Source organism: Sinohyriopsis cumingii, chromosome 12, assembly GCF_028554795.1.
Source record: "Sinohyriopsis cumingii isolate HCF-2022 chromosome 12, ASM2855479v2, whole genome shotgun sequence".
In the NCBI taxonomy this organism is placed as follows: Eukaryota; Metazoa; Mollusca; class Bivalvia; order Unionida; family Unionidae; genus Sinohyriopsis; species Sinohyriopsis cumingii.
In genome coordinates this window covers 42,934,648-42,955,401 of record NC_142972.1, presented here as the reverse complement: position 1 = coordinate 42,955,401, position 20,754 = coordinate 42,934,648, and the positions used below count along the sequence as shown (strand labels likewise).

Here is a 20,754-nt window from a genome sequence, read left to right as displayed (position 1 = left end):
TACAAGCGCATCGTAAGACTAATACTGATAATCTCGTACAGATTCATCTTTAATAACTTCTGCATCCATGTCAAACACAGTATCGGATATGCCCTTAAACATCTGATTGCAGATGACCATGATCTAAATCACTGAAAAGTCACATGGTGCGAAAACCACTTCGAGAAAGTCCACTTCCTGCAACTAGACTTGCAGTCATAGTTTTTCTTTTTGTTTTGTATCTGCTTTTCGACATGCATTGGCTGATGTCAGTGCCGCTAGTCTTTGATTTGAGGCTTGCTTTATTGCTCTACTGACATCTGCGGCATTACGTCAGTGGATGGTAAAAAAATGTCTGAGGTAAGACCGTTGGGCCACGTTTGCATATTAATCGCGCTAATCTATCCCTAACTGCAGAAAATGCTTTACCGGCACGGTCTCCAACAGCACCAATACCCTTATCATGAACAACATCAATAACTTTCATTGATAGTTGTTTTGCAAAAGGTATGCTTTTGGGGCTATCCTCTTCAATACACCCTGAACAATATCACCAAGCCCATTGAAGTAAATTGATTTATATGCCTGTAATCTTGAGTTTACAACTATAACTATTACAGGTCCACGTTGAGCATTATGTACGATCATCTTATTTATTTTTCCCCACAAATTAATAGTTGAATCTAATCACTGTAGTAGCCGATGGCAACATAGTCATCTGCGGTTTCATCGATAAGTTCACGATAAAAATTAATGTCCATAATACCGACCGTAAATAATCTTCGACAAATATCAGATGCTTCATTAATAATTTCTGGAGAATTATTCCCAGCTCGTTTTTCTCCTATGAGGACCTCTAGTCGTGATACATCATCAAGAACACTGTTAGGGCAGGCAAAAATCCCACTTCCCTTGACATTTGTTAAAGGAAAATCACTCCCCGTAACATCCGTCGAGGTGCTGACGTTCGAAGATTGTGATTTTTTTCTGTTGCCGCGTCAATTGTACTTCATTTTCAAATTTAATGTAATCTGGATCGTCAAAATTAACCTGTGATCTTTTGGAGGCAAAATACATTTGCAAAAACCCAATTTTTAGGATATACCACGTCAGGAAAACCAGGGTCTATAAATTCGTCTTTTTTATCATATTCATGTGCAGCAATAGAGATTAAGTCATTCCGAGTAGCATAAACAAGCGTAAACCTACAGTCAGTGGTAAACATCGTTGCAGGATATGGTGAGATCTTAGAAAGATTAGGATCGGGTTGTGGTTGGGACCGTTGCTGAGCAGCTTGTGGTTGGGACTGTTACTGAGCAGGATGTGGTTGGAACTGTTGCTGATACTGAGCACCTAGATATTTATTTATCAGATCCAAGTAATACGATTACACAACATCATCATTCGAAACCCGATCTTTGTTGTACTTTATGCTATATAACCATTTGTACCAGGTATCTCTACTCACAAGTTTATTATATTCGGGTTTTAAGTGTTGTCCTCTGAAACTAAAACTTGTGGCCGTAAACTAGCTACTTCTTGCAGTTTGTATTTTGTTATTTTCATAACAGTATCATCGAATAACTTTTGAGATAGTGTAACGTGTTTCCCTGGTTCTTTCTCTTCAGGTTTAGGTGCAAGTGCGCTTTATTTCATCAATACCTTCAAGTATTTCTTTATCCCTGTCAGGGTCAGCGGGTGGAGGTTATGCAGCAGCTATATCGACTGGAAGGTTCCGTAAAATCTTTTTCGTTTGTTTAGCGCGCGTTGTTGTTTATCTGGTTTGCTGCTCAGCAGTTTGTCTTCCTGGTAAAAGAAGACTTTAGTAGCTTCTGCAGTTTATCTTACTGATGGTAGAAGACCCTCAGTAGCCTTTACAACTTTTTCAATAACCTCTGTAACAGGTCTAAGTAATTGTTTTGTATCTTCTGTATATTCAACTTGAGATTCTTGACGCGCCTCTAGTTTTCCCCGCACAGAATCACGAACGGGAAGACATTTTTCGATTGCCTCTAATCGTTCTCGAGATAATTTAGCTGTATGCGACTCACGCGCCGGTGCCATTATTCTTATCCCATGATTTAAATCGCTGACTTTGTCAGTGTGGTTTAATTACCTGCACGGATTAGGTAACAAATTGGCATTGACAAGTAAAAGGACAAATGTTTTGGATAAAGCAGCAGAGGAGGCACAGCCACAAATAAGTGTCACGAAAGTAAACGCACAGTGTACTTTTAATAAAACAAAAACGATGAAACATACAGAAATCTACAGACAATATCATTGGCGAGACTCTTTGGTTAGACAACCGAAGTAACTCTCAGATAGTTAGAGATGTCGGTTTCGCGTTATTTGCCGTGTTTTTTTTACCATCGTAAAGGACCTGGGTAAATACTTTTGCTCGAAAAATAGATGGGTTTGCCTCCTCTGCTGCTAAGCAGAAGGTAGTGTTGATATAAGCTAGATAGAAAAAGTTTGCTAAGAGTTTGAACAGGAAACTTCTCAATAACCAGAAGACCCATGTTGAGTTGTACATGGATGACAACGTGGAACAACGTTCACATATTATTAACAAAGACGAAGCAGAAAGCTAAAAGGTTGAACAATAGTAGCCTTACAAAACACGAAATCCTTAATGTACACCATGTGAAAAAAATAGAAACGAATTCCAACAGCACAGTTTATTATTTGATACAAGGTAGTATGACTCAATCTTTAACAACTTGATCATTCGCTCTAAAAGAAATTTGCTTCTTGACAAAGTCTTTGATGACCACTTGTCCGAAAGACATAACAACGAAATCAAACATCTGAGTCTGGACAAATCAGCCATATCAACATCTTACAACCCAATGCCAGATATCTACTAGCAGATACGTGAGTCTGTGTGGTATTTATGTTAACTTGTTCAGGTAAATGAAAATAACAGGTTGTCTGAAGTAAAGACTTACAACATTCACATTATATCTCACATGTGCTTACATAATGCCTTTAGGAAACAAAATATACAATATGCCATTATGTTCACCATCAAACGTAAATATTGTAAAGCTAATTGTTAAATATTTATGAAGTCAGTGCACAATCGACTATCTTATAGTTTATGGAATTTAACTTAACAAATCTATAATCAATTATACTTTCTTGAGTTGTTTAAATATATTGAAAATATAGGAGCTATATTTGAAACTGCTATTTTTCTAAGAATGGACCTCTATCTCAAGACCCCAAATGATGACAGAACTGGCAAAGTATCCATTTCATTTCAAAGATTAGGTTTGGTTGGTATATTGATTTTAGGAAACTCAGAATAATACGTTTTTCAGCTTCAATGACAATAAAACAAAGACTGTTTTTATGATGGTTATCATAATCTCGAATTGGATTTGAACAAGTCAAGGATTGAACGACCCGCAATGCTAACAACGAAGAAGACATTGAAACAAAATTCAAATATCTAAGCTGCACGTAAGAATGACACCAGCTATTTTCTAAAGCGCTTGCATTGATGAGTCACATATCTGAAATATCTCAATTTTGTCGAAACAGAATTTGTCTCTAGATAAATAGAGATACATTTATCAGTTATATAAATGAATTAATTTCGTTGTCTAACACTGATTAAAATACAATTGAAAACTAGGTCAAGCAATTAAATAGGTCATATATTCAACAATAACCGTATTAACAATCTAGCATAGCATGTATAAAACTTTGTTTAAGTCTAGTTGAGACAGAGATTAATAACATTATAGACTGGTATTCAAGCCCTATTAACATTATGTGGAAGAAAATATGTCTGAAAGCAATCTGTAACTTATGCAACTGCCATTCTTAATTTTGTACAGACATGGAGAACATATATAAAATATATCTTACAAACTATGACATTTTACAATCGGAATTGGAACATTTACTGAGAGAGCTAGTATACTGAATTCCAAGAGCGAACAAGAGATTAATACAGTAATACTGAGTTTGGTACAGTGATGACTGTCCGAATTGCATTAAAGGTTTGATTTTCCAGAATTAATAAAAATAATATAGGACATCAAAACTTAATATCTGTGCGTGAAAAATAATTAGATGTTTGAAAACAACTTACAATGTTTCTATAATAAATTGGATTGATCAGGTTAAAACAATAGAAGATGTTTTTTCTCCGACATTTATTACATTTTACAAGCTATGGTTGAACCATCTAAAACAGATACAAAATAATAGGTTGACTAAAACGTGGTCAATAACATTTGAATTGACGAAATAGTCCAAAGGATGCAACGTTAACATATTAACTGATTTATAGCAGAAATTTACAACAGACAGAGATGTGTCAAAACTCAAGCAAATTAGAAAGGCAAATACTGAAAAACCAAGGGAACTTAAACTGAATATTTTTTATCAATACTGTGCTATTTACAAAAATCAACAGTAAAGCAATCCTACTTATAACAAATATTTGCTTATTTCACTTGTGATAATTGTGAGTATATAGATTTATTTTACGTAAATGTACAACTCCTAGGAAGGAGGAATAAGTACCACAAAAATGTAGATACCATACTGAAACACATCATTGTGTCAGGTATACCACCAGCATTCGAAAACCTAAACAAATTTCAAACATGGCAAATAGCAAAACTAACTCTCACTATATTATTTGTATCGGGTAGTGACTTGGTTCTGATATGAAGGTGACAGGTAACAATGCATTCTGGAATAATTTTGATACAATGATGGTGGGAGAACTTAACAATCTAGTACGAAAGCGATGCTCTTTTTCGTGTTAAATGACTGCTACATTTTCATGGCATACTAAGATTTGTGGTTTAAGGTCTCATTTGCGACAGAGGACTGAAGGTGGTACAATAATGCTGAAATTAGGATATGGTGTTGCACAACATATTAGTACAGAAGCTATACAGTTTGTGATGTATGAAAAGACGTTAACAATACCACTTGATTTTCATATACTGGTAGATCATTTTTCGGCCGTATCTTTATGCTCTTTCACAGGATTTCCTCAGGCAAATTGATATCGCCACGTTAGTATCAGTTTTAGGATAACGTTTTTTTTCAAATTAGGATATATATTCGCCTCTATGCGTGTCATTAAGACTCGTATTTCCATATGTAGGGCTATTTCATTATTCTTCTTCTTCATATATTCTTATTCCTACACACACACACACACACACACTTTCTTTATCGCCCTTCCTCTCTCTCATCAACACCATAGTGTGCACGTATGTAATCAGTGAGGAGGCGTAATGAAAACGATAGGTAAAATATAACTTAAAAAATGTAGGCATTAAATACTAAGTCTTTAAAATTAGTTTTCCACATGAATCCTGCAAATCATCTGTGACTGAATTTACATAACCTGTCTCTGTTCGATATTCGGTATTGCCCATATAATGCCAATTACACGACGAAAGACTGCAAATCATCTGACTGAATTTACATGACCTATCTCTATTCGATATTCAGTATCGCCCATATAATGCATAGTATACGACGAAAGACTGCAAATCATCTGTGACCTGTCCCTGTTCGATATTTAGTATCGCCCATAGAATGCATATTGCACGACGAAAGACTGCAAATGTTTGTAAGGAAAACTAATGAATAACGATAATAAAAAAATTGTTGAATTTTCATGACAATTATACTAATTTAGTTTCAGAAGGCTTGGTCAAGGTTTAAACAAAACACAGCTAAAAATCAATTGTTTTCAATACATTGCGAAGCTTTTGCAAGGCTCTTGACAAGAGGATAAAGAAATGGAATAATCTAGCAAGACCAACTGTTAGAATTATGCATATTTTAAACATTAGTATGGATGATCGTACGAATAAACAATTCGTTATCAAAGAGTGTCTTTGATACAAAATACACAGTACTGGTCGTATTGCAATGACAATAGCACCCCTCTCCGAAACATTCTTAACGAGATTAATTTAGTTCCAGACATAATGAATGAGAAATTAGAGTCCCTTTGAAGCAGAACACAATAAAGAAATTAAGATAAAGATATACTTGACATTCCTCTTCAGTGCAATGTACTGACGTGTTCATCATGTTCGTTATGTGTGTTGGCAACCAAAACGTTTGGCGTCATACATAGTCAACACTATACAATTCATTTGGCTGCCATACATATATTGATTGTCCGAGTCAATGTTTGTCTTGGTGATTATCATTATGAGCTTGTTTGCAATTTGTTTACATTTCGAATTCGAAATTCCTTACATCACTCATGTTCTGATTCTTTAGTAAACTTTTTATCTATCATTATCCGTCTTGGATGAATATAGTTTTGATATCAGTTCTCCTTTGTCTCTAATTAGAATGCCAGTTAGCTCACCTTTGAAAACTCATGGTACCTTTTTTAATTTAATGCGATACACATAGAATAGTCATCAGTGACATACAAATTGATGTTATCCCTTTTCCGTTGAAGAGGTATTATATCACAACATCAATAAGTAAGGCTCTAAAACCAGATAAGAGCTAAAATATGGGAAGCTCAATAAATAATGAGCCCTATTGACCAGATCAAACTAATTATACATTTGTTACCTTTTAAGAGGAATTTTGAACATAATTATAAAATTAGTTTGCATTTTTCCTCATAGTTATTTAGAAATAAGAGACTTGAATATAAATACTTCTCATCTGTCGATCCTTTGATTCATGAATGTGTCTACCACAATTAACTTCACGACTTGTGACCAGATATATGTGCTCCACCTCTGACGTTCGTCCAGTCTGATGACTTGTTCAAAAACGGCAACCAATGCAAATGTCATTTCAAGCAACACTATTGCAGTTAAGACAGGTAATCTTGATTCGTAATGGGAGTATTCGATCTTATATGAAACCTAGAACGTGCCCGACTTCTGATGTAATGTAGTTAAAATAAAGTTAAATGTCCATGTGCTATTAAGACGTCGATTATGAATTCCCAAACTAGAAATGGAATTAAATGTACGTTTTTAATGACCATATTTATGATGAGAACAAGTAGCATTCGCAATAACTCTCTTAGTATCATCTTCTACGCAATGGTGGGGCATATTTAAGTGTTGAGTTAATAATAATGTCTTTTTTGTTTATGTCGACCTCTTTTATATATTACTTAAATATTAAAGCACATCTGGAACTGGGTTGTAAGAAAGGTTTACTGTTTAATAACGGGGTAGTGAAGCACAGCGGAGTCGTGCGTGTCAATTGCACACTCTGCAATTGTGCTGTGGATACAGTGTTGAAGAGGTTATAACCTTAATTTTCAGACTAAAATAACAAGATGATAAAACCTAGTTAGGCGTCCACATGTCTAAGAAGAAACTGTGCTGTTTGGACTTGTTTTCGTTCATTTAGTATGATCTCAATGAATTCATTATCTTACTATGTTATTGTTGAGCTTTAAAACAGTCTGATGTGAACTTGTGAATTCATGTGAACGTTTTCCAAGTTAATTTCAATGCGGATCTTTTGATGGTTTTGAAGTTACTTTCTCTAGCGACTTGTCAAGTTTACATTCATATTGATGCTATCTTACATTTATCTGTAATCCGATTTATAATACATATTAACATTATTCTGGATCAAAGCAAAGTAAACATGATAAATGACTTAAAAGTTGTGAAAAATGATTTGAAATATAATTAATAAATTAAAAAACAGGAATTTAAAGCTTTGTTCAAAATGTAGACAGGATACAGACATATCTGCTTTTATAATTAATGTTTCAAAGTCATTAAATTACTTATACGTACTGGTGGGGGAAACATATTGAGATATCAAAATTCAAAATAAATTATCGAATTCCATTGGATGATATCTAGTCATGTCTCAGTTCATTTTATAAACTGTCCAAGTTTTCGATTGGAAGTAATTTTGCAATTAATGATGTAGTAATCTAATTGACGCCATCTTACAATGTTTTGGAAGTATTTGCAGGTTACTCCTTCGCTTTATAGATATGTTTGTCAAGCATGTTTGCCAACTCCTTTTCATGTAATTGTTTGTTGTTGTTGTTTTGTTTTTTTTTGTTGTTGTTTTTTTTTGGGGGGGGGGGGGTAATTATTTGGATGTTCAATTGCAACGGACTTATTCAATTCCTGTGGATACTTCTTATATGACAAATGGGGTAATTGCCATTTATTCATCTGTCTATCATTTTCTCGTTTTGACATGTTCACAAAAACATGACTAATGGTGATGAAGATCTTGACATAGGAGAATATAAGATAATAGATATAAAGATGAAAATGTTAAATATGCACACAAGATTAAATATATTTTGATCATACTCTACATTGTTGCTAATGGTTTTCAAGAACAAAGTTTAGAAACTTTTGTGCATTAACATGACGTTTGAAAATCGTGTCATTAAGACGAATTGAGAGTTCAAGGAAATAATGAAAGGAAGACTTGAAACATGCAAAGGACGTAATTTGTGTTCTGAAATGACTGTAGAATGAATGTTAAAACACTCACATACGAAATATTATGTTGGTAGGTTAGTTAAATACTGTATGTAAATTATATGGTCATGTTAAGGTGTCTATTATTAGACTTTTACACATTATCTTTCCTACAGCTGCTTCCCAGATGTTCAACAATTCGTTTTATCCTTTCCTTTAAATAGTACACATATTGTACGATTGATGGTTTTGGTGTTCTCGGTCGTGTGAAGTTTAGTGCAACCGTCTTCTTTGTCGTATAGAGAGAGCTCTTCTAATAAAACCTCATTTTATATCCTTTGCTTTTACTTTTCCCAGTTTGCAAATTTCACTATCACCTAAAATTACGTACCTGATTTTAAACATATCCTTGGTTTTAAGAAGATAGCCGATTGCAAAAATTGTTTTCTATTCGTGTTTGATTAAATTAGATTTTAGGCCTTCCAAATATATCAGTTGTCAAGAGACTAAATATTATGATCCATACTGCTGATCAATTTCTCTCATCGCTTAATTCAACTGGAATCATGTTTCCTGATCTGTGAGGAGTAGTACTGAATCCCACAATCAGATCTGGTAAGCCAGTGTATAGCTTTATTTTGAGTGAACTACTTAAATATTCTATCCTTTATGCTTATACTAAACATTACAGCTGCGGATGATATTTGTCTGAGTAAGTTGAAAACAGATCGATGTTTTCCTCTTCTCATAATTCCTTAACATCTGTGAGTAACATTTATTTTTCTTGCTTTATCTATTCAGGATTTCTCTTAAAGCGTTGAACACATCATCTACCTTTGTTGATTTTACCTTTTGAACCCTGTTACAACTCTATGATCATACACTAAGTAACGAAAAGAAGCAATTTTCAGTTTTGTAAAACTTAAATAATTCAATTATCAAAACTATAGAATGAAATGTTAAGAGGAACTTACAACAAAAGGATAAGAATCCAAAATAATCGTACATGGTTCTATTCAAGTCCCTCAAAATCGAATGTTGCGAATAAATTTCAAATTCTCGAATGTACTGGTCTACCAAGAGTTATGATGTTTGACAACAACATTGTCCAGAACTCTTTTGAATAATTTCGCAACGGCCCGAGAATATTGTTTTTAATCCGATGATCACTTTGTAATTTCAGTGAATAATCTAAGCAAATATTTTCTCTCACAAAATATCTTTAAAAAAATAATGCATCGATAGACTGATGTTACAACATGAACGGAGGAATAAAAAATGAAAAATTGTCCAGCTCCACGCACTTCTATACAAACATAGACGGTTAAAACACATTCTGCTTCTACTAGCTACGTGACTTGTCACAAATATCCCGCATCGTAAATGAACCCACCCGACCTAACTCATCCAATGGGAAATAACTTAATTATTCTAATAACTCGGTGACCACAGCAGCTAATAAGAAAATACCCCAAACTTGTCAACAGGTTTTAATAATAATATTATTAACAACGATCTAAAACATCTGCGAAAATACCTATTTATAGATCCTACGCAGTTTACACTCTTAACATCTTCAAATAGAATTTTATTCCTGTGTACAAAAATTAACTACCTAATATTGTGATTATAGATGATCATTACAATTTACAGTTTTAAAAAAAAATCAAGAATTACACATGACATAGATACAATCATCTACCAGGAGTTACAAAACTATAGGTGTACATAACATCCCCAAACATTATCTAATAGGCTGTCACTATCAATTTTATTTATATCCATTTTGTTTTATTTGCATACCTTGCATGTCTCACATGTCTGCATGCTGCTAGTAGTTTACGTGACTTACACAGACGCTCTCTTGTACAGAAATTAGTAACTCTACATCTTCTCTATACACCGCACTATATATTTATCCGGCTCTATGGTCCTACACTAAGTAACAGATAAGAGCAAAAACCTCTGATCTGGTAAACAAGTAACTCAGACATGTGTAAAATACATGCGAAATCATATAAACGGAAAGAAGAAACGGACTTTTCGTCTGCTCCTACAAATCGTTTTTACTCAGTAAAGCGACAGTCTCTTGGAGAAACTCTTCTATAATCGTCATTCATGCCCCGAAAAAAATAAAAATAAGAAATTCTAAAAATGTATATCACACTATCCGACTATCCGTCAATGTTTTGAAGTTGATACCCCAGTCTATAAACCGAGAGTATCATGCTCGGTCCGACTGACCTTTCTTGATTATTGTTTAGGTCTACATCACATACCTTGTCTAAACGTAATTCCAGACTAGCTAAGAATCCTATAGATTTCGACCTCAAAAGGTCAAACTGGAATATCAAAGTAGAAGAATTGGCTTCACGCAATAGCATCATTTTGCAAAAACAGACATATCTTCTTCTTTTTTTGGTGGGGGGGGGGGATAAAATGCCAAAGATTAAAGTCAACTGGACGAAAACATTATGTTTAAAATATTTCTACAAAAGACATATTGCAAGCCAAATATAGAGACCAAACGTTCAGGATTGTATGTTGATATAGGACGAAAATGAGTTAAACTGTCAAAGGACGAATGTCAAGTTCAACGACTTTTATTGACCTTGCTAGAGCTTGCGTAATGTACTAATAGACAATAAGCTGGCGTATATTGTAAGTTTCACGGTACTTTTGTTAAACTGATATATAATTGTCATAATCACACCCGACTCCACCACCCCATTTCCTACCCAGATTTCGGGTACGGTGAAAACAAGGAATACTCCACCTCTCTCACCCCCTCTATATCGATACAATTAGAGATTATCCTACCAAGGTTCCATCCAGCGGCATTGGTATATTATGCATGTTAGAAGCGTGTGAAATAAACGTACACAATATCAGCGCATGATTTCAACACGACATTATAGCAGATTAGAGAATTAGTATTAGAAAAATTGGATTACCCTCAGCTAATATTAATTAAATCTGCTGTAATGTATATCTATATTATGTGTTTAAATTGTGTCCCTGGTTTTAGACTGTAAGGGTAATTTGAAAGGAACATATTACATATTTAACCTTTGTCTATGATTGCAGATATAATTTAAGAGACTGATTATTTGTTGAATTTTACAAACATTTGTTTTGGTTTTACATTGTCTTTAACTTCATTTAAGACCTGTAATGCATACATAAGAAACAAACAATTAAGTGAACATTATTCTCTTATCAATATTTAATTAAACCTTTTTGTAGTAAATTCTATGTAAAAAAATATTTGTGTTGTGATTCGGATAAAATTATGATCAAGAGGAAATAGTTATATATGGAAGAAAATTGTTCTAAATTCAAAATTGTCGAAAGTGAACTATTTTGTTTCTTCGTTTATTTTGATACAAATAAAAAATACATCAAAAGTCATAATTGGTAGAAGTTTTCTCATTCGAGGTAATGACGCTTTCATTGATGTTTAACTTTTTCGGATAGTACCGTAGTCAATGTTGAAATAAAAATATTCCATTTCAAAGGAAAGGTTCAAGCCGATAAAACATTCTTTAATGCCAATGTCTGTAATAAGTACAAATTCAAAGTCGACTTTCACAATTTTCAGTAGGAATGTACTTATAAATCTAATGTTGTGTGCTTTTTTGCTTACATTTCACCATACATCTTAGTTTTGAAATTTACCTCTTCATATCAAGTACAATTTTCTACGAAACAGGGTAAAGGAAGATTCCTCACTCATCATCCTGAGTTTTGAAAGAAACAGCCTTCAAGTTCTATATGCAATGCCATCGTCAATGTCAAGTCAAGCAGAGAGTGTGCTTTTGTTGGAAAAGTCAAAAGAATTGGCAGTCGCCTTGATGCCTGTCATAATGTACGTCAGCTTCCTTATGATATTTGGTATGTTTGGAAACTCCATAGTTCTTTTCTATTACGGACGAAAGACAAAGACAACACCTACGAATTGTTTTATTGTAGCTCTTGCGGCATTTGACCTTTTGAATTGTGTTTTGGGTATGCCCATGGATCACGCGGATTTAATACTATATATCGCCTTTGATAATGTCTCAAGTTGCAAAATTCTTAGGTTTGTAACTTTTTACACATCTATAGCTTCTGGTTTGACCCTGTTGAGTATCGCTATCGACAGGTACAGGCGGATTTGTTGGCCTCATAGTAAGCAATTATCAGTACGCCAGGCCAGGATTATAAGCATTCTGTGTGCCTTTATCTCAGCTCTCATATCATGGCCTATGATAGCGTTACTTGCAGTTGAACATGTCCGTGTCATTTACACCAGTCCTATGAATGCATCACTTCAATTGAACATAACAGGATACGACTGTAAATTTACATCTTTACCTCCATACACTCCGTACGTACTAGCCTTTCATGTATTTCAGTTCATCATCTTTACAACTGTGACAGTTACCCTTGCTGTTTTGTATGGTCTCATCGGCCGCCAATTACATGAACTCTCGAAATATAATAAAAGTCTCAAAATAAACAATAAAAAATCACAGATAAATGTACAGTCCGCACCTGTTACCTTATGCTCCTCTTCTTCATTTCCGAATATTTATTCTACTGCTGAAACCAATACCCAGATTGAGACAGACAAGCAAGGTTCGCATAAACTTGCAGATGCAGTAGACATATCCGTAGTGTCACTCGATGTTTTTACGAAAAATCGACTTGATACGGAATGTAGGAGTCCTCCTGACAATACGGATAGGTTAAACAAATCATTTTCAAAAGAATGCGTGCAGAACCTTTTGCAATATAGAAAAGATACAAAAGAATCGAATAATAACAGTGGTGCAATTTTGAACTTATCTCAGAAAAAGACCAAGGCCGTAAGAAATAGGAGAATGTCGTGGCCATATGAAACACTTCAAGGACATTCAGAATACTCAAGCAGCACCTTCCTAGAAGGCAGCGATACGATACCTGGCGATACTTTAATTAATTCAACTTGGACGCTAAGAGTAGGCCACCAAATTATGTTGCCTCGTTGTCGATCTGATTCTGATTGGCGCCAGATTTCGGCAGAAATGCAAGATGACTCCAAAGAAAGAGGTTGTCATGAACGCCAGACCAAAGCATCAGAGATAGAGTCAGTGCCATTTTCGAGGTTTATAAAAAGCAAGGACGAAAAGCGAATAAACATAGACGACAGGAGTAACAAAGCAGGATATCCACAGGTACGCTCAAGATTTGGAAAGTTAGACAGAAGGCCTGTGAAATCAACCATCATCATGTTTATTGTGGCTCTCGTGTTTGTGATCAGTTTTCTACCATATCTCTGCGTAGCTATTTGGAGCTTGTTTCAAGATGGATATGAAGTAAATATTTTGACGAATGAACAACTGGTCGCCTTTAATTTTGGATATCTGTCTTACCTTATAAATTCTTCATCTAATCCGCTAATCTACGGCCTCTTTAATTCTGAATTCAGACAATTTATGTACAGAAAAATATGTTGCCGATGTTTCCAAAGGCGATTCTCATTATGAAATAATCTTCTGTTTTGATAGTAAATATATACAATATTTGTAGTAACTCTGTCTATCATGAATCGAAGGATTTATTGCATTGTAGCCAGTTTTTATTCAAATTTGTCTCATTTATATTCGTTTCACGTGCATGCTTTGATAGTTTAAAGTGCTGTTTATTATATATGTGTATTTAACCAAGTCATAATGTGTGTAATTTATTCACGACGTGTATAATGTTTCAATAGAGTTTGCTCCTGTTCGCACACTTGTCGGAGGTTATCAAAAAGCAGAATTCTGTTAAAAATTAGTCTAGTCATCGTAACTGAGGTAAGATGTACTAAACATAAAAGAACGTACTCAAACTCCAAAGTTCTTTTTTACACTGAAGAACGATGCTAAGACAGTGTAAAAGGGGAATATTTCATGGAAAAAAGCATGTTTTAATTCAGATTTTAAGTGTTAAAGACAAAGTCTCCTGACTGCGTTAAGGAAATATAGGATGTGATTTATTAATATTATGCAGAGCTGTTAGTCTTACGAAGAATATCCCAAGCGGGAGAGTCTGGAATTCTGAACTTTCGACGTTCGAACAATGAGGCTATAAATCAACCAATTTGCACAGCGGTTACGGCAAGTCTATCTATCTTTTTTTTAATACCTAATCACATAAACTGGCATGGAGAAAGTATGATATGTAGCGTTTGATTTTCACGATGAAAGACTCTCTTACATTATAGCTGTAGGGAGGATTTGGCAACATTTGTATGCTATACTGCTTCAGGAAGTCTGTCATGGCGGCGGATTTATGCGCCAGTATGTTTTCATGGCGTAGATTGATACCTTGGGTTGCGGTACGCGGACAGCTGATTCGGTGCTCCTCAATTTTGTGGCAACCAGCGATATAGGCAGAGTCAAACTTAGATACTGGGGCAACTGGGAATCTTGCACCGTATAATAATTCGCGTAAAACTATATCCTGACACAGCTAATGAAATAATGCCCATGGTAATATATTATCTTCCATTCATCTTTGATTGTTCCCATCATAACAGCCACTTCCTGCTAATAATGATTGCATAACGTGGGTTCGCAACCATCTTTAAACTGATGGAACCATCACAAAACTGAAGTCTATGACTGAGAATTCGATTCCGCCATCGTGTTCCAGGTGGGCTTTGATATGAATCACAGGGTATCCTAAGAGTGCCTATATTTTTCCGTATGTTCTTTGCACAGTATCATAATTATTCTGCTTCTCCAACATTTCTACGTGAATGTCATTTACATATGTTAAGTGACACGTGTATATCTGCAGGTGCTCTGCTTGCTGCACGTGCAGCAGCTAATCAATTTATGGAAAGCTATTTTGTTTATCAATCATCATTTAATTTATTCATGGGTTCAATGAAAAAAGTTTTAAGGAAATACTCAGAACGTTTCAAATACTCATCGTGTCAGAAACAGATTATTGTATGTGTGAAATCTCTGGTGGATACGCTGTTGTGGCGTGGAATAATGTACTTATTTTTTAGCTGTTTTCTTTTTCATTCCTACCTGTTTGCATTTCATTTGTATACAGATATAAAAATAATACAAGCTGATTAAAATGAACCTTTTTATATATATTTCACTTTCAGGGAAATGTGTGTGCTTGTGTTTGTGTCTTTGTGTAAGTTTGTTCGAAAGTAAATTGTCGTGCTTCTATTTCTCAGCTCAGCGCAGCTAAGAACAACAGTTTACAATGATACTACTTGAGTGTATCACTAATGTTTCGAGGCTTTATTTAAACATTTATATGACACAAAGAGTCTATTACACGGTGATGTGTATATTATAGACTTTTGTTGTAGATGTCTATATTGTGTTGTAAAGTCTGCATTGGGAAATAAATAATATCAACACATGGACTAGTACAATAAAAATCCCTAATGTGAAGAGTAGTGTATAATAGTCATATGACTGCACACCAACCCAATTCCAATAATGATTTTGAAAACATCCTTTATTTTCCATAGTCAGTCAAATTTGATGACGATCGCTTTAATTATAATGATTGATTATTTTTAATTTTGGTTCTAATTCTTCTTTGTTGTTTTTTGTCGTGTAGTATTGGTTGTGGTGTGGCTGCTGTTGTTGTCATATTAGTTCTTAAACTCCTAATATAATGGTGCTTATTATCTCTCTAATTTATCGTCCCATCCCGCCCAACTAACAACGTGTAATACCTTGTTATGAAAAACATATATTTTGCCATTAGAAATGTCTTTATTTATACTTCGGTTGCATTTTTATTTACCTTTATCTGGCAATCACTTCCTATCAGTTTTGGAGCCCTCATTCAGAACAGGAATGCTACTTTAGTATTTCTGTTCCGTAGCCATTTATAGAACAGGGATTCTCGACCAACAATGTAATAGCTGTGTTAAAATCAAAACAACTAATATAATCAATGGTAATCAAGTCCAAAAGAATCGAACGTTTCCGGATGAATTTCAGATCCTCAAATGTACATATCACAATGTCATTGTCCAAACACCTTCGAATAATTCACAATAGTTCCAGAATAAAGTTCCATCCAATGAGCACTTTGCAATTCCAATGAATAATCCTAACTAATGTCTCCATCAATTATCTAAACAACATTAAATACATCTGCAGACTGATTTTAATATGTGAAACAAGAATCCGAAATAGGTGTGAATTTGTTGCTCAGTTCTCTCCTTATATACACCTTCAAGCATCGATTACGACTATATATAGCAAAATACCCCACGTTACGGATATTACCAATCAATCTAATATTTCTAAATATCTCACGTGACCAAACCAATCCAATGGTAAACCACTAAATTCTTCTAAGAACTCACCTGACCTAAGCCAGATAATTAAAAATTACGCCAAACTTTTCAACAGGTTCAATATATAGGTTGCATTTAACACCTATTTATAGCTTAATATTTATCAAAATAGAATCTATAAAAATGGACAAATAAATACGTATTATTTTGTATATAAAAAACCCAGTAGAATTTACAGTCAAGAATAAAATTATACACAATATAGGTATAGTCATGTACCAAAAGTTTCAATAATATAGATATATACAAAACCAAAGCACACTTTTAAACCGTTTTGTGTGTTCATATCGGATTCAGCTAACCATAGTGGATCCTTATACATGAAGTCAAGACGGTCGGTAAAAGGTTATATCGATAGTGGTCCAATATTGTCTATCCTGCACGGTCACATCACAACTATCAAGGTTAATGTTTCACTGTTCAGGACTAGAGGTCCAAGTGCTATATTGATAGTCTTTGGACCCTCTTGCTCCGACCCTCCCAGCCTTCCACATATTCAATTATAAACGTTTTAATTTAAAAGCATTATAATCAGCTAATGTTTTATTGGTAGATTTTGAGTTTCACAGCTCTGTGATAGGTTTCTACGGAAGAGATCTTCCTGTTTGGGAGATGCTGAACTCGTTCTGGTTTGTGTTCATCCGGCTGTTGCAATGACAAGTGATTTGACTAACTTATTCATTCACAATGCTTGTTCACTCTGTGTAATATTTTCCACTTCAGATGATACGTCAGTTAGTGATAGGTGTGTTCAATGGCTTCATTTTTTAAATGTGTTTGATATGGTCAATTTAGCGGAAATTCTCAAAATTCTGCCTTTTTGGTCACAACAGTTGGAAGCAGAATATCGGTGACCACTGACCTCGACCTTGCATATATGCATCATTTTCTCCAGATTTATATTATTTGTTACTCGTGAATGCATACAGAGTGTATGCTTTCCCGCTCAGTGTTTGCAGTATGTCAATATACACGATATATATGTTATGTTTATTATCATTCACAATTATAGTTCGTAAGGGTTAGTTAACAATATTTTAACTACTTAATTTCTTACCATCGGAAATTCGCACTTTAAATATGACTCGTATCAACTGCGTAGATGCAGTCATAAAGTTCCAAGGTTGAGCTGAACTGTTGTTCGTGTAAACATCTCGTGATCCGACAAGGGCATGAGTTCTTGAAGAGACCGGGCTGATCTAGTTTATTATAAGTCCATGTTGAAACATCTGATCTGTGCACGGTTTATATTGTGAATGTGCGACGCTATCTATTGCCATTTTAGTAATCCATATATTAGAGTCATTACGAAGAATTAGGCATTCTTAGTCTTAGTTGTACTACCAGTGTTGGAAGTTATTCAGTTACATATAGAGGAATTTATTAAATTTAATCATTCATTGAACTTACAATGCTTAAAATATTTAAAATATTCAAATAAATTAGAATAATTGTCACGTACATACTGTGAATTCACTTAAAGTCATTTTGACATTTAATAACTGTTACATAATTACTGTGAATCATTTAAAGACATTTTGGGATTATATCATAGTGATTTTCTGTACTGTTGATAGATCAGTACACTACAGGACATTATTCGAATTAGCTTTGGAACTCATTCGGATTACTCGATACTTATGGAATTGATGGAACATGTAGGACTTAAAATTTCATTCAATTAAACTGCAAGTTATTTTTCCTTGTTCAGTGTAATTTAGGTGAGAACAATTATATTGTCAATTATACAAACGTGTTAGTATTCGCTTTTTGTTTCTACTTATTTTAAGTCCACAGAGTCGTACGCAATATAAATTATAGTTACTAATGCAATTGCAATTATTGAATGATAAAGATACGTTATATATAGATGAGAAATATATTTCAAGTAAGTTCAGAAGAAACACATCTGAACACGTGTATTATATTGACCTGACTATTTGTCGGTACAATAGTGTATATTTTTAAACCAAAGGTTGGCTAATAAATGAATAATTAACTTAAACTATTTACGAGTTTAATGTTTATTCTGCGTGTATCTGGGTATAACTATCATTTGCCAAATCACACAGCAAATAATGACCGACGGGCGTTATATAAGCCGTTTGAGTCTGCAAATGACAGTTTACACCACCATAAACTCAGAAAAAACAACGTTAAATTCTTATAATTGCAATTATTTATATTTTTTTTATTGTTGTTTTGTTTTTTTAAAAATATTTCTTACCAGTTTTAGAGCCTATTTAAGCGTAAGATTTCTTGTTAGGGCGTCTGTTACGTACTATTTATAGAACAGAGGTTTCAACATCTCCAACATAATAGCTACGTCAATATCAAACAAAAATATTGTCAATGCTAGGCGATTTAAGATTTTGAACATTCCACATCAGGGTTTTATTCTTTTATTTTAATTTGGCATATATGATCAGGTAGAAGTTAAATATTCAAAGCCAAGAATGTGCTGTTCTTGGGGTTTTTTTTGACATACTAATGACTTTTGGATCTAATGCTATTAAGAGCTAATTATGACTTGGCCGAATCGTCATTGTCCAGACATGTGATTAACCAATTTTAGCGCCTTTAAATTTGTTTTCGTGTCGATCAACTGTTTAGGCTACCTACACGGGGTACTTACAAATTAAATTAAGACTATTGGTAAATGGTTATAGTGATGGTGGTCCAATAGGCAAACAGTGCAAGACATCGACACTGACTGTTACGATAGGGGTGTAGCAGATCTCCCATCCACCCCACATCGTAATTATCAAGGTATGCGTCTTACACTGGAGGACTGTGAACCCATTTGTTATAGTGTTAGTCTTTTAATCCCCCTCCCCTCAATTCCTATATTCATTTACCTATAGTTTTAAATTCATTTGTAATGAGCTGCTGTGAAAGTGCTGTAGCCCCAATGTTCTTGGCCGATTTTGAGTTTCCCAGCTTTTCTTTTTAAAATCTAATCAAAGAAAGAATTATTTATATTCTGAAAAACAACAAAGACGTGTTATTTGATTCTGTCAAATCAATTTATTCAATTTCTTAATAAAATATATACCCACCGTTTTTATTTCGTTTTAGAGGCGTGCAGTGTGCGTATGCCTTACAGTTCATTGTTTACGTTAGTTACTTTGCACGAGACTCTATTTATAGAAGTTAGTATAAATTAGTTCTCCGTACAGTTAATACGGAAATAAATGCAACTAAGTCTGATCACACGATTATGTTCTGACCAGTGGAAATCTTCTCTTCATTTATAAACTGATGCAACGACAAGTATTATTCGTTGTTGTCGTAATTTCATCCTTGCAAAAGACTTGTAGTTTTTATTTGCTCACTCTCTCTCTCTAACAAATGTCCCCCGAAGGTATTGATGTTCTCCTGGGTAAACAGAATTTCCACCAATTCAAGACAAAACCAAAACCCTTTTTATAATCTCCTTAGCACTAACCCGATACCCTATGTCAGCTTGTATCAAGGTTATTTAAATTAGTACATTGGCAAAGGTCTCCATTATACAAGCATTATAAAATCAACCAAGCAAAATCCATCAAATCTCTCTACACACATATTCTAGAGACGGCGAGTAATATCGGGATTGTTTTCATCTTAAAAATCATTTTAAAGCTACTGATCCTAGGCTCTTGCTCAAGATGAAATCTATCACAGTAGGACTCGCCGTCCAGGAGAATTAGTGATACTATGATCTTCAAGATGGATGCAGAGAAAGGTAAGACCATTTCATTGAGGACGATCACAAGAAGTCTTTGAAGACAAACCTGCTATGACCAGCAACGTTTGCATCTAGGACAATGGGATGAATTCAGGTGTCCAATTTTTGTAGCAATTCAACAGTTTAGAAAATGTATTGGTTATGAACTTGTCATACAGATGGATGGACATATGAAGATTTACAAAAACACAGACAGGCACACGCATATATAACTTTTTTCCTGTCCATCCGTCTCTAGAACATGTGTAGAGAGAATTGATGGA

General features: G+C 34.4%; 1 protein-coding gene across 1 annotated transcript in view; it reads left to right on the top strand.

Moving 5' to 3' along the window:
* Positions 1-20,034, top strand: part of LOC149786340 (uncharacterized) — a 34,484-nt gene extending 14,450 nt beyond the window's left edge. The window contains exon 2 of the mRNA XM_089976754.1: positions 12,124-20,034. Within this exon, the coding sequence (XP_089832880.1) occupies positions 12,191-13,921 (1,731 nt within the window). The 5' untranslated portion in view covers positions 12,124-12,190 and the 3' untranslated portion in view covers positions 13,922-20,034. The remainder of the gene's footprint in view (positions 1-12,123) is intronic.
* The last annotated feature ends 720 nt before the right edge of the window (positions 20,035-20,754 follow it).